We start from the raw sequence: 27991 nt of genomic DNA, 5'->3' as shown, positions 1-27991 counted from the left end.
ATAGATATATCTTAGTGGTGGTACATTAAAACACACGCCACAGCTTTATGCACTTTCCAAATGCCACTCTTTTAAGAGATGACAATTAAGAGGATGCTACACTGCAGGAGAAACACTTCATGGCAATTTTTGTTCATCTTAGTTGGTTAAGCACAGATAAGAGAGTTCAGTTAAACCATCAAGTTTCAAATTCTGATAATTCTTTTGAAATATCAAAATGCAAACTAATTATGATAGAATTACACAGAACGGGAAATTAATTCTGTAATTATTCGTTTGTATTTTGATATGTTGAAAACAGTTTTTTCAGCATTTAAAACTTCATGGTTTACGCTACATTCACCAAACGCCAATAAAGGTAAAACAGAATTTCCTATAAAAAATTTCTCTCACGGCATAGCATCCCCTTAAGAAACTACATACATAAAAATACCAATACTGTTTTAATACTGTCTTGACAAATACTGTTTTAATAAAAACTAATACTGTTTCCAGAAAGTACAAAAGTTCTTTAGAGTTTTGTGAAGTAATTTTTAAATGTTTCCTATTCATATGGTTACATCATCTCCATGTGAATACATGAGAAGTGGACAATTTGAAAAAGAAAGAAGCAAAACAAATATTTATTTTTCACACAAGATATAGTTTGAGAAGAAATAATTAAAATAATAATAAACACATAAAGAAATGAAGATTAAAATCAGTCTTCATGATTGCTTCCTTCTTTGTCATTAGAAGTAGAATGCCTTCGTTCACGAGAATCACTCCTGAAAACAGGACATTTATATACAATAGAGTATTATGAAAAAAGATTTTGTAAACAGATAAAATTTGATTGTTTGACTAATTATTAATTGAAAAAAAATTATAAGTTGAGTTTTGAATAGGTATCAACTATTGAATCCTTAACTCATTAGTAGATTGGATTTTGGGAAATTTAAATTTATATAATTACAATGTTTTTATTAGCTGGTTCAAGAATCTTTAAAATCAGATAAAATATTAAAATATATATAGATAAATTCTGAATAAAATTCAAATTTGAAAATGTGAACTTGACTTCTTAACATCTATGTTAAAATTAATTTAGATATCTAATAAAACAAGATAAAATGATTCATGCTTTTAATTTAAGATTTTTTTTTTGTTTTGACAAATTCTAAAACAATCAATACAATAATTTTACACATAGTTAATTTTTTTTTTTTTTTTTTTTTTGTAAATAAAAAATAAAAAAACTTTTTTGTTGCTGTTTTTCTGGAACAATATAAATACAATTCATATAATTTCGTTTTCTTGAAATAATAAAAAAGTCTTAAGAAATAAAACTGTCCTTCACCCAAATGTTAATAAATAAATAACTAGTTACTTATCTTATAGAGAATATTAAGAGAATAATCTTAAGAGAAAAATGAATACTAAAAAGTAAATATACTAAAAGTAAACTTTTTTTGTCAAGTTTTAGAAAAATCAATACATTAGTTTTAGACAAAAAATGAACAATAAAAAATTTTAATAAAAAAAAAAGATTCACTCCAAATGTGTTTACTCCTTGCAATTATACAAGTTAAATATTAACAAATATAACATAATGAATGGGAAAAAAATTTTATGTTAGTTATTTCAAAATACCTTTTAGTTTTCTCCTTGCTTTTCTCCCTCGATCTGTCACGACGATGTCTCCTTTCGGTCTCTCGTGACCTGTGACGTTCCTTCGAACGGGATCGACGATGATGCTTGTGCTTCCGCCTCTCAGTCGAACGAGATCTCGATCTGTGACGGTGGCGATTACGAGAGTTTGAACGAGACCTGCATAGAAAAAAAAAAGGAATTTAGCTTTTACCATATCATTACCACAACACATGAAAATTCATTTAAACCAAAAATGGATTTTCTTTGTTTTGAAATGTAGGCTCGAGAAATCAGAAATATAGATATGTTTTTAAACGATTCAAAGCAATCTTATGAATTGAACAACAAACACATAACTGCAGACTGCATAGTAGTTCAAAATAAAAATCAGGACACCATTTTACAAAAATATTAGGCTAAAATCAGGTTATTTTTTGGTGAAATACATGCATACTAAGCTATTTTTATGAAGGAAAATTAGGTTAAAAAATAGTGTAATATACTGCTTTGAAATCTTCATTTTGCGCAGCATATTTCTTTAAATCTCTACATATTTTTAACATTTTATTACATATTTTCATATCTCTTAATATTTTCAAATAAGAACTTAAATTAAGATAGGAATAATTTAAATAAAAATAATTTTTCTCAAAAAAATGAAATAAACAAAAAAAAAAGAGAAAAAATTCATTTGTAAGCAAAAATTATACGACTATACAGATTCACAAACTATCTTAACACGTTAAAAGAAAATAACACACAGGTGTGATTGTAACACTAAGTGAAAATTTTATGTGGAAGATATCACTTTATATATATCATGCATACCTACCAAAGAAGACTATCACACCTTTATAGTAACTAATTTTTAAAAAAATCATAGCTCTTACTAGAATTGCAATGCTGTATTTTTAAATCCCGTAAATATGAATATCGTGATATAGGATTTTAATACGCATGAATATGAATCGCAATGTTGGATTTTAACATCGAGAATAGGAATCACGAAATTAGATTTTAAAATTACATGAATATGAATCGCTATATATGACTTATTGATTGCTTAAATTTGAATGGCACTGCAAAGCTTTTCGACCCTGTATAAATACAAAAATTGATGTTTGATATTGCAAACCCAGGAATACAAATAGCAATATTGGATTTTAAAAACGTGTGAATACAAATTGTGACATTTGATTTAAACTCGTGCGAATACAAATGGCAATACTTGTTTTTTAAACGGCACGTGTAAGAATAGTGAAATTGATTTTAAAAACTCGTAAATACAAATATCGCTATTGAACTTTCGTCTGAACACCAATCGCAACGTGTAACATTTAAAGTAAGTAAATACGGAAATCAACATTTGATACTTAAGATCATGTAAATAAGAATAACGATAATAGCAAATTCCGGTGCAGTTTCAAATATTCAAAATATTGAAGATCTATGAAACTGCCAAAATTACATGCACTTAAATGTCTTACTAATGGAATTTAGCGAAAGTTTTAAAATTTATATATTAGATTGCAGAATTTTATTGAAAATTCTGTCAAATTATGTTTCTGATAAACGAAAGCCTGAGAACCAATGGTCTTGAGTAGGACTGGGCTATAAATCGATATATCGCGACATATCGATTTAACGCCTATATCGGCAAACCGATACAGCAACTTTCATTCCAAGCGATGCATCAGAAATCTGATTTAAGCGTCGAGTGAAGAAGACGATATAACGATGTAGCGATACACGCAAGGACTTTCTCTTACGTTCCGATGCCAACTCGCGCTGAGGAAGACGATATTGTTTCGTTATGTTGAGACGGCCTTGACTGATGAGCGGTAGAATCAGAATCACTTTTGAGACCTTATATCGTTATATCACATGTTCGTTTTCGCACCTTCACGATTTGAAATCGTTTCTTGTAGATTATTTTCAATGGGATTAACTTCGTGATCACCGTCGTAACCTTGTTCTGAACGCAATCTATTATTGAAAAGAATTTATAAAGAAAAGTTTCTTCATTAATTAGGTAAGTTTTTTATTTATTTTCTGACAAAACTTTTTTTATATTTTGAATGTGAAAATTATCGGAAATCTAATTTAAGGCATCCATAAGGAATTACAAAGTAAATAAATTTGTTAGGTTATTTTTTTACTTTCTTTTAATTTATTAAAAACCTTTCGGATAAAACTTCTAATAATTTAATGGGCTTCTATTACTGATTTTAAATTTATAAATCTTGAGTTGTTTTTATTTTTAGAAATAAAGTTAAAACAAAACTTATTTTTTGGACATAAGTCAATAAACTTTATTTGTTCAAAAGAATTTGAAAAGTTTGCGAATTTTATTCATTTCTTTTTTCTTTTTTTTTATCAATTACTACTTCGTTTTATTAGAGAGTAAAATCATTATTTTTTTTTAATTTTCGTTTTATATTATTAGTTAATTAGCTAAATATATTACCGAATATCACAATTCTTTTGTTTTTATTTTTAAGAATTTAATTAAGAAACTTTGCCTTACTTTGTTTTTCGTTCATAATTCGGTCATTATTTAATTTAATTGAATTATTTATATGAAATAATAATAAAAATAGTGTTTAAGAAGCATTTTTTTTCTAAAATTTATTTAGCTCTTTGTTTTAAGCATACAAATAATTTTTTAACGAACTTATTTTTTAAATTTTGTTCCTATGCTGTTAGGTAAATATATTGATAAATTTCACTTTTATTTATTTTTTTATTTTTAAACTAAGAAATCTTTTGTTATTTGCGTGGTCATTTTATAGAAAATATAACAAAACTTGTGTTTACTTCTTCATTAAGAATTTGAACATTACGATCGAACTTAATAATTCTGTAATTATTTACGCATAATAGTACAAGCAAATATTGATTTGTTAAAAAAAGTTTCTTTTTTTAAAAAAAAAAATATTTTTAACACTTTGTTTTAAGTGTATAATGAATATCTTAACAAACTTTTTTTTTAAATTTTTTAAATTTTCTTTCAATAATTTCAGCTAGATATCTTTATAAAATTCCCTTTTTATTTTTAAACTGAGAAATCTTTCAGAGAACGAAAATTTTAAGAAATTATTACAAATCTTATGTTTACTTTTTAGTTTAAAATTCGAACATTTTTAATTTTAAACTTCGGCTTTTAGTCAATCTAACTTTTATTTTAATTAAAATATATTTTGAAATTTTAAAATCAGCTTTTGTTTAATAACAATATTTTTTTTCATTAAGGGTGTTTTAGGGGTTAACTTAAATTAAGACTGCTTATACCTTATAAACGATAAAAAAGTGCAAATATTTCATTCTGTATCTACACACATTTTTTCAATAAATATTTTAAGTAAGATTTGTACATCTTAGTCAATTTATTTAATATCTTTCTTAAGCAAAACATATATATTTTCAAATTTATAAATTGATTTAAATCAATATGCGTATGAAGTCTTGATAGAAATCTGACTTCCTGTGCTTTAAAGTAAATGAAATTCAAAAATACTATATCGCGATACATCGCTATATCGCGATGCAAAACTGACGATATATCACGATATATAATTTCTAATATCGCCCAGTCCTAGTCTTGAGATAAGCAGAATTTTGCAATATTCCCAGAAAAATCCTTTTCAAATGTTTAAACCTACAAAAATGATACGATAAATCTGGAATTCCAGGGTACAATCACCCCTGAGCACACAAAAAATTTCAAGGGAAATTCTGTACCTGTGGCGTCTGGCTGCACGTTCTCGACTGCGACTTCGTTCCCTTTCTGAAAAGCTTCTGTTCCATTCTCTGCTACGTTCATCCTTAGCGTAATCTCTGTCTCTTTCCATTCTGCCTTTTTGACGCTTCTCACTCACTGCAGCCTACCAACAAAACTCATATTAGTTAAAAGCTCCATTTTCCAGAAACTACTTTTTTAACAATCAAATCTTAATTTACTTTCCAAAAATAAATAAATAAACATTTGTTTTAAAATCTTATGTAAAAGAAATTTAACTTCCCCAGTTAAATTTAAGACAGCTAAACATTTATTTAGTGGGAAAGAATCCAGAACAAGAAGATTTTAAAGGCGTGTTGGAAATAAAAGTCGCATATTCAGACAAAAACGCAATAAAATTAATGGTTACATTAAGTATATGAAACAAGGAGACAAAAAAAAAACATCATATTTTCCCCACTAAAAGTAATATTTCAACATGATTAAAGTAAGACACTCTTATGAAGACAGCATGTTGGCTTCTTGATGTGACTGTAGTAAGAAACAGTAATTTCTTAAACAGAGGAAAACATAGAAGAAAAATTGTTCATTATCTAATAACAGGTTTGTGTGATGCAAGAAAATAGAGAAGAAAACAGATAAAGTTCAAAATTATGAACAATAAAAAAGAGCTCTTAAAATAAGTAGTATAATATTCTTTATAGAATAAGCATATTTGCATATAGTAAGTATTTACAATCACACCCTTACATAGTTTTCGAAACACTTCCCAAGAGGGGGTGCATGTAAATTCAACTATTTTCCGTTAGCTTTGTTTTATTTATTTATTTATAAGAGCATTCGTTTTATCTTGTACTAAAAAAGTAAACAATAAAATAGGTGGTTGAATAAAGTTGTGCACAATTTTAAGAAAAGTACTTACTTTTGCACCAAATTTCAAAAGTAAATTTGAAAATAAATTTCTTAACAAAATATGGAAAATAATCTAGTTATATTGCAAATAATTTACTTTGGTAGCTTATAACACATATACACTCATTAAAAAAAAGGAATCAAATAAATCCATGAGTGAATAGCTACAATGGCTCATACCGTATTAGTTTATAGTAGCATTTAAAAAAAAATTTAGAAAATTAAACAGATATTTATGTCATTTTCATTCCAACAATCCTAAATTAAGAAACTTGGCATAAAATATCTCAACACCTTCCTCTCCCACAAAAGAATATTTTAAAGGAAACTTACAAAACAAAATTTAAGGAGTATATTTTTTCTCATAATATTAAAAAATCTAAATTTGAAAGTTCAAATGAGTGACAAATAAGAAAAAAATAATTCTCTTGCTCACCCACGTTACTTTGTCATATTATATATATACGCACTTACATGCACATTTCGTCTCATTTCTTAAAAATACAAATATTTAAAATGATAAAAGGGTTACCTTTAATTCTTCCAACTTCTCTCTGATTGTAATAAAACCGAGATGAAGTTTCCCACCGAAATGATCGGCTAAACGCCTATCGTTATCATGAATACCCAGATACGCAGAACACACTTCACAAACACGAAGCTTCTGTTGCTGGTAACTTGAAGCAGGCATCGAATTTCGATACTCTTGCTGAAATAAAAATGTTTTCAAGTAAATGCTTTTTTCATAGTATACACACTTTTAGATTTTATTTTCTGCAAAATGAAAGCATTTTACAGTAATGCCACTTTGCAATATATCAGAATCTGAGTCTATTTAAATTATTCATTTCTAAAACAAAAGTGGTCTACCACCACTAATTTCACAGCATACACATATTCTCAGTCTTTCTATATTAAATAAATAGAGGGGGAAAATATTACCAAATAAACACCAGCACACAACTAAAATTTTATTATGTTAAAATGTGTGCATTAGAAATGCAAACATAACGTACTAAATTGTATTAAGCTCATGCAAGGTTGCAACAGACGTAAATAGCTAGTCAGTTAGTGGGCATAAACAAAATCCTGTATGCATTTAGACCTTAAAATTGGCATTTGTATTCATACAAACATAAAGAAAAATCAGGACAGCATTTTTCAAAAAAGAAAAAAAAAATTTTTTTTTAAATAGTTTACACATACAGCAGGGTTTCATGAAAAAATACCTGACATTTACAGGAGAAAAAAGTATGTAGAAGGGCATATATTTTAATTGATTGCGGTTAATTTCTGCTTTCCAAAAATGACAAATTTCAGTTTTAATTTCCAGAATTAAGGAATTGATATACTTTGTTATCTTATTTCACAAAATTTTAAAACTTATATTAAGTATAAATAAATAAATAAAAATTATAAGCCATATTATTTCAAGAAACAAAAACACCTTAATTCTGAACAGATATTTATATCAGTATTAATTAATAAAAAAATAAAAGTAAAAATATATTTAAGAAAATGATATAAAAATTTTAAATTACTATTTTTTGATTATCTGTGTGAACAAATTAAAATGTTATGCTTTGAATTATATGGAGACTAGATAAAGTGTTGACTCTTTATTCAAGAATTATTATTAATCCTTAGAAATGAACTTAACATGCTTCATTTGAAAAATGAATAACAAAGTTTGATCCTTAAATCGCATTAATAAGAGTCATACTGTTTGTTTTTTCAAACTTATAAATATGAATTGCAAAATGTCAATTTTCATCTCAAGAACACGAAACCTGGTTTTTGAATTTTAAATTGAGTGAATAGGAATCACACTGTGTTATTTACAAATCAGATGACTGCAAATCATGATGCATAGTTTTTAAGTTGAAAGTTCAATATTATTTTGTTAAATATCTCCTCCATCTTCTTTTAAATATTTTATAGCATAAGAAAACAATAGCAGCAATTTGCTTTTTAAAATAATCATATCTAATAAATACCTCAGCCATTGATTTTTGCTTTCGAAATTCTTCCACCTCCTCAAGAGTTTTCATAGACTCTTCCACATTACCTTCTGCTCCTTGTTTTTCAGCTTGAGCCAACTTTTTCCCAATTTGTTCAGCAAGCTCGTGAACTTTATTAAGCTAAAAGATGAGATATTTATTAAATATTAATGTATATTTTGAATAGTAATAAACAGAGTATGAAATCATAAATAGTCTACCAGTCCTAGGCTACATCAACCAACTAAATAGTTGCTATATAAGAACTTAGATAAAAATAAAACAATGATGCACAAGATCAATAGCAGTTTAACTGCCAATATCTTAACCAATATAGAGTGTTCGCCTTCCAATGAAGTGAATTGGGTTCGATTCCCAGCGATGGCTGGTCGATACCAATTCTACATCTGGCTTGCATCGACCACGGTGTTGGCGTAAAATATCTTCAGTGGTATCATGGGTAAGAGTCCCCTTGCCATCAGGCTAACCGTGGGAGGTTTTCCTCTCCATGTAACGCAAATGCGGGTCAGTTCCATCAAAAAGTCCTTCACGTTATATACCTCTTTTTAAAAAATTTCCAAATGATTTAAACTTTTAACATAACATTAAATACCATAGATCTACAGCAAATTTTGAATCACTAGCTTAAGGATCACTTTTTAATATGCTCATTTAGAGACAGTTTCATAAAAAACTGACAAGGTTTTTGGCAGCAACTTTATTTGCCAATAATTAATTACTACGAATTTTAGCTGATTTCTAAAAGCGTAATTTTTTAAAAAAAAGGTAATATTCTGAAAAAGTTTAAAAATGAGACTTTTACATATTAATTGCTTTCTTTTAATTTTAAAAAAGGCTTTTAATACCAATTTAGTGGGAAAATGTAAAAAGGTTAGAATTTTCTTTTTTAGGTTAAACTGCATTTGTTTTAAAGTGAAAACAGAGAACTTTTTTAATGACAAAAAAAAACTTAAAAATAGACTGATATAAAAATGAAAATCTTTCTCAGAACACAAAATCTCTGTTGTAAGTGATTTCTTGACTACTGTAACTAGTGCCAAGCCTTTTACAGCCACCAAATTTGGACAAAATTTATTTGAAAATTACTTATTTTTTTAAAAATTTATTTTCATAAAATTATTATTATATACAGTCGAACCCCGCTATAGTGAACCGTCAGTAATGTGTCCACTATAACCGATGGTTCACTATATCCAAATTTTTCGAAGAATATTTTTTGCATAAGACAGTTGAATGATTGAAAATTGGCTTTGCAATTTTGTATAAGTTATTTAAAAAATTATTACCTAATTAACAGATAATAAAGCAAAAATTGAGGGAAAAAGTAATTACATCGCTAAATATTAGTTTTATTTTCACTTTTTATGAAAAAAATTTGTGATTTTTGATTGAACACAATTTGATTTTAAATTGAGTTCATCAATTTTCTTATCTACAATGTGCAAAGAATGCAAGATTTTCACATTATGAACAAGATTTCGAACCATCTTAACAAAGCATCTTCTACGTTTTCTCTTTCAGCTCCACGCAGTTTTTTCGATGAAATCATGTTTTTGTCGTATGCCGCAAGAATTGCACTTCGATTTTTCCAAATGTTTGAAACTGTAGATTTTGACAAGGAAAATTCCTTACACAGTGTCGATTGATTGGTTCCATCATCAATATGCTTTACAATTTTAACTTTGTCATCTCTCGAAAACGCTTTTCTCTTTAGAGAATTTGCCATTTTCACTGCTTTTGAATTAAAAATCTTATCTCAAATAGATAATGTAAGAATATGAAGAGAGCAGCTGTAGAACGAGTTAAATTGTTCCCCTTCTTGATTGTCAAGGGGTGATTTGTAAAGAATATGGTTTGAACAGATAAGAAAATTCCAAAAATTCAGCAGACGGCCAAGTTAACTACTTATAGAGCAAGCTTGGGGAAAAGAGATAAAGTGAGGCTTGTCAGGGAGGGGGGAGAATAAGATAAATGATCTGTTTGAGATTTATTACAATATAGTTAAAAGTGATAAGCATAAAGGAGAGTAATATGACACATTTTATAGGAATGCATTCATTTTCAGTCCCAACACCTACAAGTTTAAAGATGGAGGACTGAAAAAGATATTTAAAGAAATGAAATTTGAGTCCACTATAACCGAGTTTCCAAGTTCTAAGCTGTTCACTATAAGCGTTAAAAATAACATTATTTAAATAGGAATACGGACGGGACCGCTAAAAAAGTTCACTACATCCGAGTGTTCACTATATCCCAGGTTCACTATAGCGGGGTTCGACTGTATATACCAATAAATACTTCTTTAACCCACTGACAGCTCTGCGCATAAATAGTTGTATTTTAACCTGCAGTCTTCTCACCATGGCAATAACTGGTTTTTCAATGTTATTAGATAGGGAAATAGTGTATTGGGAAGAAATATTCTCCCAATTTTACCCATTTGCTAAATTGTCAGAGGGTTAAATTAAGCGGTTTTTTTTGAAGATATATTACTTATTACTGATGACTTGCTTTATATTTGGCTTTTTGTGAGGAAGAAAAATATTGACTATGGGAAGGAAAAGGGGAAGTATGCTTATTCTTTCATTTATAATAAGTAGAAATATACCACAAACGACATGTGTATATTATGCATATTTGATTAAGAATATCATGGATCTCTTAAAAAACATGCTATGTTTTACAAAAGTGTCTTTTTTTTCTTAAAGGATATATTACCTTTTTTGTTCCCACCACCCAACCCTTTTTCAGTTCTAGAATGAACCATGAAGAAAGATGAGTTACTTTTCAAAGATTTCCAACACTGCTATTAAAAATAAACACAATAACTTATTCTTACTTTTGCAGCTACTTCAGCACTCAATTCTTCCTGAGTATCCGCAAGACGTCTTTTTGCCTGTTCTGTACGACGATCACACTCGTTGATAAAATTCTGTAGATGTTCCATAGCCTATAAAAAGGAGAAAATATTGTTTAAATTATAAACTATTTTCAATATAAACATCTTAAATAAAATAAGAAATACTGGTTTGTTATAAATATAAACTTAATAAAATCAATATCCGTAACTTGTCAATAACAAAATAAAATGCATCGGAAAAATTCAACAACAGAAAATTATTCCTGACATATTTTTTCTGATGTCCACCAGTATATATTGACATTTGTCATATTTATTACATATAATCTGCAAACATAGTATTAACCAAGTAAAGTTTTTTTCTTTATTCTTAATTCTATTATTGTTTTTTTCAATTATTGGTTTTTCTATTCACTAAGTTATAAATTTAATTTTTATGCCCCTATTATTTGCAATGCCAAAAAATAAAAAATAAATTGAAAAGTTTAGGACTATATATAGTAATACTAGGAGGCTCCGCCACCTGATCGCTAACGCTCGCCAACCTCCGAGAATTGCTACGCAATCCTATGTGGTTCACGCCGTGAACCATGGCTCGCTGCGCTCGCTTGCCAATGAACACAATGTTCTAGCACAAAGACATAATATATTATCATCAAAGACACAGTATCGTACTTATGTAGAAGAATTCTACCGATGTTCTTATTGGCTTTTAAAAAAGTATATTAGCTATTTAGATTGTACATGGTGAAAAAATCAAAACATTTGCTAAATAAGAAACATATTAGCAAAATAAATTATCAAATATTGCTTCACTAATATTCTGCATTTTAAATGGTGAAAATTCAATGCATAAATAAACGCGAAATATAAAAAAATTCAATGCATTCAATACAAACACTTAAACGTTTTTTAGACGTTTAGGTAGCTCCCAGTAGAAAAATATCAATTCAACAGCGGCAGGGTTGGCAGGTTTTTGACATGTGACAGTTTTTGACAGTTTAAACCATGGTTTAAACCGTCACGTCAAAAACCTCACTGTCAAAAATGTCGAAAATGTCAAAAACCTATATTCATATGTGAAATTTAATTAATACATAAAATTAATATATTTTTTATTTAGGATAGTGTTTCTAAATATGTTCTCGAAAAAATAAATTTAAAATTTTGAAGAAACACTTATATTTTGAATAGTAACCAAAATCTTGTACTTTTGAAAGCTCACATCTTTTGTAATATTATGTATTCATTTTCATGTGTTATTGAAAATCTGCAGTGATATTATTAAGAAATTTATTTATAACCAAATTTAGTGTATAGTATAGATTATACTAAAAATTAGACATTTTTAAAGATAAACATTAGCAGTTTTGTACATTAGACATCTTTTAAAGAAAAATCTTTTTAATATTCTTTTAAATCTTCTTAATAATCTTTTTAACATAAGACAATACAAATTTAAGTGCTTTCTGTTAAATACACAGAGTAGTTAGTGTCGATTTACAGTATATTCAGCCTTTTCATTTACTATGCTGAAAATTTAGTTTATCCGAATACTTGTGAATTTCATTTTGCTGAATACTATATACATAGTTTTGTTGAATATCTAAATATTCAGCTGTTGAATAATTACTTCTTGCTTTCAAGATATGCATTATTTGTATTCTTAATACAAGTGAGGGAAAAAATTAAGAGGTAAAAATTGTTTTAAAATGATAAGTGTAATAATTATAAATAAATATAATACACAATATGAATTATATTTATCATTATTCACAAATATAACTACTTTTAAATTCAAAATAACATAAAGATATTCGGTATAACATTAAAAATTTTTTTTCATACACTTGTATCAAGTTTGTATTTATACAACATAACTTGTAAGTTCCTTATAAATATTAGTTATATGTTCCTTATATGTCAAAAATGCATAGAAATAAACTTTTAATTTTCTTAAGTATCAAAAAAAAAATTTTTTTTTTTCAAAATATAAATATTTAAAAAAATTTTGTGCAAAATTTTTCTGCACATGCATTTGAATATAAATTTCTGAGATTTTAAATCTGTTATTTTAACTTAATTTTAATTAAAAAATATTTTAGAACCTGCTGATTACCTATAGTATAATTAAATTTCAATATAATGCATGGCAACTGTTGGTAGTTTTGAAGTTTATATATTTTTTTGGCAAACTTTAGTTTTTGACATTTTTGATGGGTTTTTGACGGTTTAAACCAGTATTATACCCTTGTCATGTCAAAAACCACTTTTTGACGTCAAAAACCCAACCCTGAACAGCGGCCTTTTAAAGCATTCTCACTTCAATTAATTAATTAATTCCTAATTGAGTTTAAATTAAATATTGTCATATTTTTAGTGCATGAATCTGAATTGAACAACCTGATAATGCTCACTCTGGTTATTGTTATCTGGTTGCTCACTACGTGCTCTTGCGCGCCGAATCCAATCAATTAAAAAGAAAACTGTTGCCAGCGCAAGAAAAGAAATATCATCGGTTTTATTGATACATACATACGTACGTATTAGCGTTTTATATAATAAGATAAGACATATTTTTACATGAATTTTTTTTCTTAGTATACAAGGAGAGTGCTCTACATGAAATTTTTCCTACAATGCAGCACAATACACTGGCACAACTTAATTACCTATGATACATTTTTCATGAAATAAAACAGTCTCCTGAATGATGGGGTTGTTCAAGCATTACCTAAGTAACATAAGCACCTAAAGAGAGAAGAGGGGCTGTCATTAGCTTGATTTTGCTGACAAGGGGAAGAGGAGATATAAATAATACTGAGGTAAGATCCAACAATACCCTTATATTCAAATCTTACTTAAAAAGCAAAAAAATATACCAAAATTTAGATGAACTTCAAATTCGAACCCAAATAGTTGAAACCCTAAAGCATAGCAGCGGGCACTGCAGATTATTACTGTGTAACTACAAATTATTTTTCATCAAATTTAAAAATAAAAAGAATTAAAAAATACTGTTTAAGAAATGAATAAAAATCACTGAGTCTCCATTTTTAAATATCTCTAAACTTGTTTAGAATAAAATTAAAAAATGAATTGAGAGAACATAGCAAAGAACAAAACATAATTTTTTTTAAATGATTACAGGCTTCACAGTATAGAAATCTTTTCCAATTTATTTTAGTATCATTGTTTAAAATTCAACCTGAATTTAAACAACATAGTTTCTATGTATAATGATATATTTTTTTGTATATTTTGTCACACATACTACAGACTAAGCTGAATTTTGAGAATAAAAAAATTTGCCTGACCGCATTAAGGTTGGGGGAAAATTTGGATTTAAGAAGATGGTGTTGAATGTCCGTTCTGGAAATTCTGCTGCAGAGAATTAAAATATTAAAATAAGACATTTCTTTGAGTAGTTCCAAAATTTTGTAAAATGAAGTTAAATATAAATTTTTTTTCATGTAAAGTAACATATTTTATTTCAATGTAATCCTAAAATTTTTAAAACTAGAACATTACAGTGAAAATATGAAAACCAAAGGGGCCTGCCTTTCTTATGTACGCACTGAAAAGGGTAGTTTTTTTTTTTTTTTTTTTTTTGTAATTTTTATCACCAATTATTGAACAGCAAACCCAATTTTGAGTTGAACCAATTGTAACCTGTTATTCTGATTAAGGTATTTCATTTTATAACTCTTGTCAAACAACCGAACCAATTTTTTGAATTTACAGCTGGCTACTAAAGTTCAACTCTGTACGGGTAATTTAGAACCCAATCCAGAACTCAAGGAAGCTCCTGGATCAAGTATTGGGAAAAATTTGCATTCATGGAGGATTTTTTTGATGGAACTAACACAAATTTGTGTAGCAGAGAGAGGAAAAAACCATGAAAACCTCTAACATTTAGCCTGACGTCAAGGAGACTCAGACCCATTTCCCTATACCAATGTAGAAAATCTACGTTGGCACTGTGATTGTTGTGAGGCTTGGGCAGAAGTCGTATCGACCAGCTATTGCTGGGATTCGAACCCAGGGCACCTCATCGGGAGGTGAGGACTCTATCCCCTGAGCCACCAAAGCTCATGGGAGAGGGTTTGTAATTTTCATATTTTTGCTGACAAGTGAAAAGAGGCCAAAAATATTAGAGCCGATCTCATCTGAAAATAAAGATCATAACAGAGTTTATAACTGATAAAGCTACTTACATCCACATCATAGAAATAATCTTTCTTCAAGGAAGCATTTTCAAAATCAGCTCTTAAGGCTAAATCATGCAACTTGGGACATTCACCCAAATCCATCCGCTATAAAAGATAAATTAACATTTTACATTAAAAACTATTTTAAAAATCATGATTTGGCATAATAAAATGCTGCACATTAAGCTCTACAACTGTAGTGTTTGGACCCTTTATGGAAGGAAACAGATGGCTGGAATATTCTTCATCCATAAAATAATGGATTAGCTTTAAAATATAAAAACTGTAAAAACTTACCTTCCAGAAAAACTGTAATAAAGTAAACAGTATCTATAACTATGAGATACATGCATATATTTTTTTCTTTAAAAAAATCACATATGGTTTGCGTTTTAAACTAACTTATGACAGCAAGAAAACATGTCACGAACATTCTTTAGCAAATTCTTTGAAAGCATGTAACCGCAATAGTGTGTGAGAGGAATAAAAAATAGTTTATTTCTTCTAAAATTAAAAAATGCACATGAATGGTAGATATTTATGCCATGCAAATGAGAAGCAAGTTGATTTTTTAAGAAAATCATATTTCACATTAGATTTGCTAATGTGTTCTTAGATAAGAAGTTCGAAAAAGAATTAATACGAAAAATTTAATGTGCCTAGATTCTGGGAAAAGAACTACAAACAGATTTCAAATTAGCATGAAGGCAAAATAAATTATTCAAAAATTTACTATTCAAAAAAGAAATTCGAAAAAAATTTTCTTAGAAAAAATAATGTGCTATGAGAAGAGAGAAAACAGTAAAATTAGATAAATCTAAAATAAGAAGCAGTCAAGCTCAAATATAATGAAGGACCAATTGGCTCTTTAAATCAGGGTGCTTGTTATACCCAAGACAGCAAATATTATCAGAAATAAAGGCTGTAATTTAAAAAAATGAATAATAAAGGTAAGAAAATGATTTACGTTTATTGTTTTTAAGTTATACTTCAAGAGAAAATGAGTTACTTCGATTTTTTTTATTCATTTAAACATCAAAAAGAAATGTCAACTTCAATTTCGTTTTATTTAAACTTAAGAGGAAATGTGTTAAGTTAGTTTCAATCAACTTTGAGTCTTTCTTAACCATTTATTGGATCTACAACACTCCAGGGACACAGAAAATTCTTAGAGCCTAATACTTCTCTAGGACACGATTAATTTGGTTTGAAATTTTTCCCAAAATTATTCCTTTCTTCTTTTTTTATTTATTTTTAAAGATACTAAAAGTTTTTCAAAATATTTTTAGAAAGAAAAGTTTAAATACTGTTGAAAATTTTTTATAATAATATTTTTTTAAAAATTTGACTTTAAACAGCTCTGGAATTAACTAGCATGTAATAAAGAATAGAAATCACAAGATATTGAAATAATTTAAATTTAGAAATAATTTATTAAACTCAATTTAAAGTTTTACACATTAATTTAAGATATACAAACTAATAAATAAACAAATCAACACATAAAGATTTTTTTAAAGAAAAAATTTTATGAAGTGACACGTTTTTAATTTTTTTTAACTAAGCTCTAAATTTTCCCCAGTTCTACATAAATTTTCTTTGAACCTTGTATGTGCGAACAGGTGTATTCTCTCCCCCCCCCCCTGCAACACTCCTGGTGCTACAAATATTTTCCCGAACACCTTGATAGGCCGTTGATAGACAAAGCAGTATTGCATTAAGCAAAAATTAACTTTTTTTTTAAAGTCTTGCTCGCTGAATCCACGGAATTTTAAATTCTTACAATTGAAAAAAATGTAAAGTATAATAGAAATTAAGTATTCATCTAAGATTTTTTCTCAAAAACATTTTCAGTCCTTCCTCAAACTATAAGACATCAATTTTGTGCAATTTTTGACAATTTGAAAATTATTAGATAAATTACAAAATAGTGAATATTTATTATTTTTAACCATTACAATATTTTATCATCGAGCTACAATATTGAGACCTTTTCTTATAAACAAAAAGTTAAAATACGAATAATAAAGAATTTTAGACCACACTCAATCACTCAAAGAATTTATAAAATTATTTATTTGAGGAAACACTATTTCAAACTTTTTCTAGTTCTAGATGAACAGCCTATTCAAATGGAGAAACAAGCAATAAATGTTCACCTTATCATTTTCAACCTAACTAAGAAGATGTCAAAACTCCTAATTTGAGTATCAGAACAAATAAAACATTATAATGTCATTAAATATCAATTGCAATTAAGATGAAATATTAATCAAACTCTTGTGAAATTCAAAACATTTCAATAGGCTTTATCATAAATTATTATATCTTAGACAAGGGATTGCATACTTAATAATCCATATGGAAAAGTTTATAGAAACAAAAAAGTTATAAAATAAATGCACAGGCTTTTATTTCAAAAGAAATATTTTTAAAAAGAAAATATATGGAAAAAGAAAATACTGGACTTGTTTTTAAATTCATTCTAATAAAAATGTTTTTGCTTTCCTTGACAAATTTAAATATTAATAAGAAAATAAATAACAGAAAAGCCAAAATTAAATAAAAATTGAAATATATTCATAAAGTTCTACGCAATACAAGTGAATAATACAGTCTTCTTTTGAGTTATTGTTAGTAGACATTATTATTTAATAAAAAAAATAAATAAATTAATAATTCCTCAGTCCATAATGACTCCGACGGACATTTATTTCCCTTTCCATGCTACATTTGTGCTTCAGAATAATTCTGAATATGCAACATTATTTTTATAACTTTTTTTTTGTTTAACAGTTCATCACAGAAAAGCTCAAACATGAAGGCATGTAGGGAGCCCCCCTTGAAGAAGTATTGCATTCGTGTTAGTTTCCTTCAAATTCGAGCATAATTGTCCTTGCCTTCCCTTCAAGCATAATTGTCTATTTTTATTTTTTCCTCCATAAATTTGAAAACAAATTTTTGACGTACGTTACTTTAATGCTTTTCTAGGTTTGACATTGATTTCGTTTCAATGCTACGTCTTCAAGCAGATTTTCCTTTCCATCGATAAATTTGAGGACAAATATTGAATGTACGTTGTTTTAATGCTCTTGTAGGTTTCAATTTGATTTCGTATTTAAAATACCTTTTCAAACGGATTTTTTAAACAGATTTTTATTTAAGAATGTAATTTAATACCCCATAAATTAAAGATAAACCTGAAAAAAAAAACATTTTTAAAAAAAATAATCACTCATCATAATTTAATATGCTCACACATTCCTTTCACTTACAATAATACAACATTCACAATTTGAACAGAACATTTTCACCTATACATATTTTAATTGGATGTTTTTCTGTAGAGCTTAATGGCAACAAAGCAACAAGCATAACAAAAGCACATGTTTTTACCAAGAGCAGAAACAAGTTTGGTGACCCACAACAGGCTCATAAACATATCTTCTACTTGTGATGAGGCCTTCAAGGAAAAACGATAAGCAGTGAATAACAATGCAACACAATACCCAATAGCGTTTTTTCATCAATATTATTTTATGTTTACTTCTCAACTCAGCAGCAACCATACTACACTTTGAGAATTAAATGTAACTGGTTGCCTAAATTAATCAGCTAAATTTAAGTGCACTACAGATGAGGAGAAAAAGATTTGTAAATGTAGCATAACCTCAAGTTGATAGAATTATTTTATATATGTTTTAATACAGCAGTGATTCCCAAAGTTACGTTCAGGTAGGTGCCAAATTTAGTCATACGTGGTATAATAAGAATCATAACATTTATTAAGAATTCAGTATCATAAAGGAATTACACATTAAAGCTAAAAAAAATTCCAAACTGAATGCAATTAAATTCTAGTGATCCAGATCATTATTTACTCCTAGAGCTTGAGATTATCAGTGGTATCTGTTAGTACAAGACTAATCATTCTGAACTCAATCTATTAATGAAAAGAAATTATGAATAAATTAAGATTCTTCATAGTTTTTTTCTTCATCATTTTAAGCAATACAATTTAATAGCAGTATTTCAAATTTAAGTAGTTTATACTTTGTTACAAAAAGTTTTTTTTTAAATTAATTAATGCACCTAAGTATAATAATTAGATAGAATTTGATGACTATTTTTAAACCTTAAGTGGATTTTGTTTTCAAAAGAAAATAAATAAATCTATATATATAAATAAAATAATAATTAATAAATAATGCAAAACTTACATTTATTCTTACATTTATTATGAAGTGAATTTGACCATCATTCAATCGAACTTATTTTAAAAAATTAAATAATAGAATAATGATGTTCCAAACGAATGCTTTTTTTTTAACTAATAATTTAAAAATTGTTTTACTAAAGTGTGCAATAATTTTGATGTGTTTTTTCATTTTTTTTTAATACATGTAAGTAAAATAGTTTGTTAAAATTTTAACATTAATTTCAGACCAATAAATCTTAAATCATTTTTAAATTTTAAAAAAAATTAAAACAAAGGTTGTGTTTGATTTTACTTTAAAACATCCCTCTTACGTCAATTCACTTTTACTATTCTATTTAAAAACTTAAGCAACGCTATTAATGCTATAGAAGCATTTTTTTATAATTATAATTTTCTTTTGTTTTAGTTTACTTCTTTTATTCATTTTTAATTGATTTAAAATTTCTGTAGTTCAAAAGAAATAATTTTTGAACATATGTTATATCACGATACATCACTATATGGCGATGTCTAACAGACGCTATATCATTATATAAAATGTCTTACAGAGCCCAGTCCTAGTGGCAGGGAGTACTTTGATAAGTACAAAATCTTGTAGCTTATTCTATTCAGAAATCTATAACGCTCACAATATTTGGTTATAATTCTTTTCAAGGAAATAAATATTGACTACAAAAAATTTGGAGAACCACTGCTTCTGAAGAATCATAAATGTCTTTTAAAAACTATTAGATTCTTAAGTTGCTTTGTTGTTCAAATAAATAAGTAGCATCTAAATCTAAAATCAGTAGAAGAAATTAGAACGTTTTAAAAAAATTCTGAGAATATTTTTTCCCTTGAATAAAAGAAAAATTGAGGATGGATAAAGGTTGAAGTCAGATTTGACTCATAAAAGAAAAATGATTATGAAAAAGGCCATAAATAAAAAATATTATTTCAAACTAATGACTAGATAAATATTTAAAATACTTAATAAAAAATTCTGTGGATTTTTGTAAATATTTAGAGGCAGTAAAATATCACTTAAAGAATGAAAAATAAAACAGCTTTAAACTGAAATAGATTGAATGAAAAATAAAGTTCTCTTTTAAATAAAAAATTAATCTGTTAATGCACCTTCAAAAAAAAATATTTTATTATTAATGATTATAGTATAATAAAAGTTATAAGCTAATTGTAATTTAAGTTTAAAGCTTATTAAAAAAATACAGTTATTGAATGAAACCTACAACTAACTTAATTTTAAAAAAATAAATCACTGATTTCAAATACTAGAAAAGCAATTTCAAAAAAACACAAAAAAGTTAGTCCTTAAAATAAGCAATTTTTAGCTATTTAATTAGATTTACTGTCTAATTACAGAGTCTAGGTAGTAATAGGAGAGGTAACTTTTTTTTTGTTTAATCAACTCATTTATTTTATTAACTAATCTTGGATTATATATCTCAAATTTTGAAGAACATTAAATCATTAAAAAAATATTAACAAATATTTTTTTGCGCTATAAAAAAATATACATAGTTTATGGTAAACAAAGTTAATTTAAAACTTTATGATAGACTATATATTTCAGGAAATACAACAGCCAAAGCACTATAAGAAAAAAAAAAGAAACAAGGGGGAAAATAATACTAAAGAAAGAATTCAGTTTATATAACCTTTTTACCATTTTTCAATCAATTGCAATAGTAGTTGGGATAAGTAGTTCATATGTATAAACGATAAATAAATAAAAAAAATCTATTAACTTCAATGATGATTTAAAAAAAAAAAATTTAATGCTTGACAATGAATGAAAAATAACTAATAAATGTCACTTTAAAATAGGTAGGCGTTCCTTATTAAAAATAATAAATTGCTTTAAAAGCAAAAATTATGTTTTTTTAAAGTGAGTATTACCAATTAGATATTTTAATAACGGCAAAATATTACAATTCATAATGATTTAGGAATTCTTCGTTTCAAAATGTTTCAAAGTTGTTTGGTTACTCACCACAATCCATTGTAATTTTAACCCTTTAACAGCAAAACACTTGGTTGGTATAATTGCCCAGCAATTACCAATGGCATGATCATCCACATAAGGAAAATGGAATAATAATTTTGAATAGAAAACTTTTTTTTCAGGCTGGATTTCAAACTAATAAGTTGAACACAATTAATGGTGAGCAAGAAAGATAGCAAAAAAAGAAATGTATTATTCGTGTTACATTTCTTTGTAAGTTTTTCACAAAATATTAAATTTTGAGACTATTAGAATAAAAACCAAGCTTTAAATTAACTGTGGTCAGGGACCACTATATTTTTTCTCCGACCAGCATAAAATAATTATGAGTGGTCTTTGGGCCAGCAAACAATGTTAAGAGATGGCATAATTTTTGATTTCATGCTACTGTCACAAAATAGCATATTCAGGGGTCTGTTTAGAAGAAATTTGGGTCCGTTAACAGACCATTCAAGAAATCTTTCCATAAAAATGGCCCCTTCACAAAATATTTTAACTTAAAAATGGTCCCTTCACAAAATAATTTATCTTTTAATCAGACCCTTCTCAAATTTCTTTATTGTTTTGTTAATCGAATAAACCCTTCCCAGGAAGGAGGGGAAAGAAAGACAGATGTAAACGAGCTAAGTTTTGTCTTCGGCAGACGCTTCTTTCTTTATTCGTCCGAAATGAATATCCTGCATTCAGCAGTATAGGCTAAATACCAAATATTTGTACGTTGCATCTCTAATTTAGTAGTAGCAATTGCTGTTTATTTTTTAAAATTTTTTTACAGTGTTGAGCATGATCTTGTATGTCTTTACAATTTAAAAACTCCTTGAAAAAGGTTTTTGCAATAACAGGACCCTATTTGCACAAATTCACAAAAGCAGGACCCTGGTTGAAAGAATGAAACTTAAGGTTCATTTTATATTCACAAATTACGAGTAATTTTTTCACAGTTTTACAAAAACGGACCTTTCACAAAATGTCTGGACAGACCCCTGGCATATCGTGATTGTGAGCCATAAACATTGTTTGCAAGAGAGGGGATGTATGTACCACTTAACTCTTACGTCTCTAAAAGTCCCCACATTATTTCAGACAAAAAAAATTTCTCAATCACCCATTTAAACGCATTAAAAATAAGAACAGATTGATCTTTTTACAGACATTTAGCAGATTTAATTTTGATATTAGCAGAATTAAAAAAACTAGTATTACTTTCTACTTTAATTTTGTCCCTCTCAAAAATATGGACATCTGTGACGTTCATGTTTGGATCATTCAGTGTATTGTAACTTTTTATTTTTAATTCTTTTTTAATTGCTTTTAAAAAAATACAACAGTTTTAAAACCAAATATTTGCATAGCTAAAGTTAAATGGATTTGAAACTGAATTCCTATAAAAGAATATTGATAAATTAGTAAGTATGTTATTCAACAAACAAGGTCTTATCTCAGAAGGAGAAGAAGAAAAAAAGTTTTAAAATAATAACCATTACTCGCGTTTCAATCTAAGTTATCTATCTTACTCACCCATCAAAATTTTGCCTATTGAAGTAAACTTTAGAATTAGGTAACACTACCCAAAAGAAAGATCATTAATGAAGAGGAAGATGTTATTCCATTTTAATCTAATACTCACGTGAAAGACCAAACTTCTATTAAGAATGTATTTATCTCTAAAAAATTAAAAAAGGACTTGATTTTAGAAGTGTTTCTTAACAAAGAGTGTAAATTAATACATAATCAACAAAGTACTTCCAAGTCTCCATAAATCCGAATGTGTAATAAAAATGAATTTGTAAATGCCAAAAATACTTTCTCACTGACAAAATTGAATACTTTTACTTATTTAACAGGAGTGATAGCGATACAAAGTGAAAAACCCTGAAAATTTTAAGGGGAAAAAATTTAGATCAATTTACATACCTTACTTGTTTTGTATTTAACATGATTTTTTTAAATAAAATTTATAACTAAATTACCCACCAATGATGACTATCACACCTTCATAGTAACTAAATTGAGAAAAATCTCAGTTGTTACAAGAATTGCGACGTAGGATTTTTAAAATTGTGTGATACTAATTGCGATGTATGGTTTTAAACTATGTTAATACAAATCACAGTGTGTAACTTAAATTAGGCAAATGAGAAAATAGATGCTTGATATTCAAACCATGTGAATGAGAATTGTGATAAAAGCAGATTTCAGCACAGTTTCAAATATTCAAAATGGAGAAAATCCGCCAAATTAAAAGAATCAATCAGCAGATTTCTGCCCATTGGCAGAAAAATCACGTGTATGTAAGCATCTCATTAGCAGTAATTAGGGAAAATTTTAATTTTGGATTAAGGAATTCTGGTAAAATTTCCTCGGATTATAAGTTTTTGATTACCAAAAGTCTGAGAACCTATGTTCTTGAGAAAATCAGAATTCCACAATATTCCCAAAAAAATCATATGCTCTGCTCTTAATTTTTAAAACCGGAAGGATAAACAAAAATCCCTCAGGATACCCTTAAATACCCTCTGATTTTAAAAAATTTAATCAATAAAAAAAATTAAAAAAACGTAAATAATAAATATTTTAAAGGGGAATTTCTTAGAAAACATAAGCAAAATTTATAAAAACTCTGAACTAATGCATCAGAGTTGGCAAACTTTTAAAAAAATTAATTAATAAATAATTAATTGAAAATTGAATTTAAATAACTGATTTAAATAAACTGATATTATTATTTAATGATCAAAATAGACAAAAATTATTCTGTTACTATTCTTTTAATGTTGGAATCTATATCGCTTTTGATTTTAGGAAAATGTTTTTTAAAAAAAGTGTTCTTTTTTATATACCAAGATGATCATATGCTCGAAAATATACAATAGATTATAATTTCTTAGAAGCTTTACAGTCCTTCTTGTTTCATACAGATTATGCATAATCTTCTTTAATATTTAAAGCTCCTTTGTTTGAAAAAGTGATATTTTTTAAATATTGAAAAAAGAGTCATAGTTTAAAAAAATAACAGTAATGAGAAAAGAAATAAAAGAATTAAATTTTTCATAGCTCAATTTATTTCAATTGCTCAAATTTATCTAAGAACTGTAACTTTATAAACTAAATCACATATTATAAATCAAAAAAAAATTTATATAATACCTGTAACACAACTTCAATCTTGCTAAAAATGAGACAGTAAAATAATAAAAAAAATATAAAAAATAAAATATACATTCATACAAAAACCCCAACTTTAAAATCACTAGTTACACTTGACACATGAGAAAGTATTTAATTGGCACACAAATTTGATCTCAATATCTAGAATTAGAATGAAATTCTTGGAAGAACTATTTACATGACATGAGATATATATAACTTAATCAATGATTAACCTGCCCATACCCAACAGGTTGAAATACTTACAGTGGCCGCTAGGATGTCGTGTGGGCAACATGCAAGCAAAAAACTCTTACACACTCTTGGATCTGTGAAATGCACTTTAAACTTATTATTCTCACCTGAAATTAAATACAATAATCAAATATTATGATTCTTTTTTTTTTTTAGTTTTTTGGGGAGATTTCAGTTTTGTGATCTGTGGCAGAATAATCGCCAAGTTTTGAAAATTTCCAGGCAGTGGAAAGCGAGAAATTAAAAAAAAACTTTACAGAAAGGGACCAACTCAAAGCCATCCTCGGGAAAACATCAACATGATCTTGTTTTTAATAAAATTGCAAGTTAAATCTATTTAGCACCTTGGCGATTGTAATTGGCGCAACAGATCACGCTTCGAAAATACCCCCGTTTTTTTCTTATTGGTGGTTAAAAATAACATTATGATTACTATCAAAATACATAGTGATTACAGTAAACAAATGCGTGACTTAAAAGAAAAAAATTACATACTTATCAATTTCTATTTACAGAGCAAGAATTACCAATTGTAATTACCAGAATTGAATTGCTTTATTATGAGCAAGAATTACCAATGATTAGGGTTCTAAAAAACCTGGGTTTTTTCAGTAAAAACACAGGGTTCTATCAGATTTTTAAGTTTTTCAGAATTGAGTTTCAGCATAATATTTACCAAAAATACCTTAAATGTTAATTTTACGGTACACAAAAAATAGTGAACAGTTGTGAAATATAGGATAGTAATTTTTTTTTATTCTTCTGAGAAAAACATTTCACAAATGCTAAAATTAATAATTAACTGAAATGATAACGAACTGAGCTTCAGAACTCAATTTTACTAAAAATAAATTATTAACCCAACTTAAATAATCACCTTAATTCGAATTCTGTGAGTATTTACACAAATTAACAACCAGATAGAAAACATGATATCGAAATTAATCCTATCGCGCTCATTTAGAATTCGTAAATAGTCATGAATAACAAGCTTAACAAAATGGGGAATAATTCTAAAATATTGGAGTGATGAAAAAGTGCAAATTTCAGCATAAAATTACAATGAATATGATTACTACATTTTGTTTTCATAAAATTTTATTCATAAATCGGTGTGAGAACATTTTCCTTTAAAAATAAACTATACCATCACGGCCGGTTCCCATCAATTGATCCAGCATAGCTCGCATTTGCTCGTGTGCAGACATTATGTTAGAGCTACGTACGTATAAATCCAATGATTTTACAATTTTTTTGTGCAATAATAGTGCACAAATTAAAAAAATACACAAATTCTAATGACAAATTTAAGTCATAACAAATATAAACTTGACATAGCTATTAGCTAATCAGCTGCTTTTCTTCCTTTCATTTCAATTAAGCAAGATAGTTGAGTTGAGAGTTTCGCTTTAAATAGCTTGAGCTGTAACCGTCATTTTCATTAAACCTAGGAGATCTTGAACTAGACAGAAACACGCCGCTGGAAGCGGCTTCCATCTTATATAAACACCAAATGATAACTCAAGAAACTAAAAAAAAATTATTTTTAAACTAATGATTAAGCTTGTCAATTCTTCAACTATCTGTATTTTGACAGAAGTTCTTCATTAATTTATATATTATAAAAAGTTTTTTTTGGAATTGTTGGATTTTACGCACGATTGAATTGCAACATTATGTGCATTGATTATTAACATACTTATGAAAGTAGTATTCTAAAGTTTATTAAATCGATCAAGTTTGAAAATGATTTCCTGTATCAATCGCAGTGCTGTATGTGCCTCCAAGTTACACCGTTCAGTGTTCGTGCCATGTAACTGCTCAGTTTTTCAACGTTTTAAATCGGAAGTTGCAACATCTCTTCCTGATAATATTCCTATTTTAAAAGCTGCAGTTTCAAGTTCTTCTGCTGCTCTTCGTGTCAAAACAATCAATAAAGCTATGAAAGCTTACTTGGAAAGAGCTAAAAACTATGAAAACTTTTTAAAAGTGAAAAGCGACGAGTATGAAATAGGCCGGCAGCATTTAGCAAACATGATGGGTTTAGAAGCTGGAACTATGACACAAGAAGACGTGGACAAAGCCATTGCATATCTCTTACCATCTGGATTATATGAAAAGAAAGCAAGACCGATGATGAAACCACCTGCCCAAATGTTTCCTAAAGAAAAAGCAGCTCAGTTTGATATGGATGGCCGACCGTTTAGTCCATTTTTTTACACGAGAAAAAGTAATTACCATACAGCTTTGCATCAAATTGTTGGAAAGTTTCACGAGCTTGATCAGTTTGAAGATAAAATGATAGCCAGAGGTATATTAGAACCACCGCCAGAAAAACTCTTAAATCTGAGCGGAGGAGAATGGTTTTCAATCGATGAAATGAAAAATATGTTTCTAGAAAACATCAATGAAGTGGAATATTCATTTCTCATTCAAACTCTGGAACGCTTATGCAGTCACCCATATTCATTTCGGGTTAAGGAAGACATATGTAAATACAGACGGGAATTACAGGACATTGTGTCAATGACTGAAGTTCCAGACCTTATGTACGATGAAAATGGCCGGCCTTACATGGAGGCCATTGGTATAAGAAAGTTCTGCCATGCTAAAGTGACAGTGAGGGGCAATGGTACTGGTAAAGTCAAAATCAACGATGGTGATGTATTTTACTTAGATCGTTTGGAAGACAGAGAACAGGTTATGTATCCCCTTGTGTTCACCAAAATGTTAGGTCTGGTTGACATTGAGGTTGATGTAACTGGAAATGGGGAGAAAGCAAGAGCGGGAGCAATACGATTGGGTATCGCATTGTGTTTGAGAAGTTTCGTGCCCGATGATGTTGAAAAAATGAGAATAGCCGGCCTGTTGACGAGAGATAGGAGAGTGAGAGGGCGAAAGATATATGGTCAAAAAGGTTGTAGAGCTAAGTTCACATGGAAGAAAAGATAGATGTGCAAATTACATAAATAAAATATTGTTGGAAATTA

The 27991-nt window shown here is 27.9% G+C and overlaps 2 protein-coding genes across 6 annotated transcripts; one reads left to right on the top strand and one right to left on the bottom strand.

Annotated features, from left to right (window-relative positions):
• Window positions 1–607: 607 nt before the first annotated feature.
• On the bottom strand, window positions 608–26412 carry LOC107446746 (putative RNA-binding protein Luc7-like 1). Of its 5 annotated transcripts, XM_087163194.1 has the most exons (11): window positions 26149–26352; window positions 25014–25108; window positions 23227–23263; window positions 18772–18838; window positions 15382–15480; window positions 11144–11254; window positions 8281–8424; window positions 6816–6992; window positions 5374–5516; window positions 1633–1809; window positions 608–767 (listed from the first exon to the last, which is right to left on the bottom strand). In XM_087163194.1, exons 5-11 carry the CDS (start codon window positions 15475–15477, stop codon window positions 701–703), a joined length of 915 nt encoding a protein of 304 aa, XP_087019320.1. In that variant the 5' UTR covers window positions 15478–15480; window positions 18772–18838; window positions 23227–23263; window positions 25014–25108; window positions 26149–26352; the 3' UTR covers window positions 608–700. The 5 variants fall into 5 exon arrangements, with proteins under 5 accessions (XP_087019320.1, XP_071041567.1, XP_087019321.1 ...); XM_071185466.2 differs by lacking the exon at window positions 23227–23263 and having other exon boundaries at window positions 26149–26389; XM_087163195.1 differs by lacking the exon at window positions 18772–18838 and having other exon boundaries at window positions 26149–26380.
• Window positions 26322–27991, top strand: mRpS9 (mitochondrial ribosomal protein S9). The gene has a single exon (XM_016061488.4). It carries the CDS (start codon window positions 26748–26750, stop codon window positions 27951–27953), a length of 1206 nt encoding a protein of 401 aa, XP_015916974.1. The 5' UTR covers window positions 26322–26747; the 3' UTR covers window positions 27954–27991.

The sequence above is a fragment of the Parasteatoda tepidariorum genome, chromosome 5, assembly GCF_982258835.1.
Source record: "Parasteatoda tepidariorum strain Cologne lab strain chromosome 5, Ptep-v5.0, whole genome shotgun sequence".
Taxonomy (NCBI): domain Eukaryota; kingdom Metazoa; phylum Arthropoda; class Arachnida; order Araneae; family Theridiidae; genus Parasteatoda; species Parasteatoda tepidariorum.
Note: the sequence above shows the minus strand (reverse complement) of the source record. Positions and strands in the feature narration are given on the sequence as shown.

Coding starts and splice junctions, on each gene's coding strand:
- LOC107446746 (XM_043051747.3), bottom strand. CDS start 26,209: ATGTCTGCACACGAGCAAATGCGAGCTATGCTGGATCAATTGATGGGA. Junction 8,425..11,143: donor GTGCTGAAGTAGCTGCAAAA/GTAAGAATAAGT, acceptor CTCATCTTTTAG/CTTAATAAAGTTCACGAGCT. Junction 768..1,632: donor AGCAAGGAGAAAACTAAAAG/GTATTTTGAAAT, acceptor TCCTGTTTTCAG/GAGTGATTCTCGTGAACGAA.
- mRpS9 (XM_016061488.4), top strand. CDS start 26,748: ATGATTTCCTGTATCAATCGCAGTGCTGTATGTGCCTCCAAGTTACAC.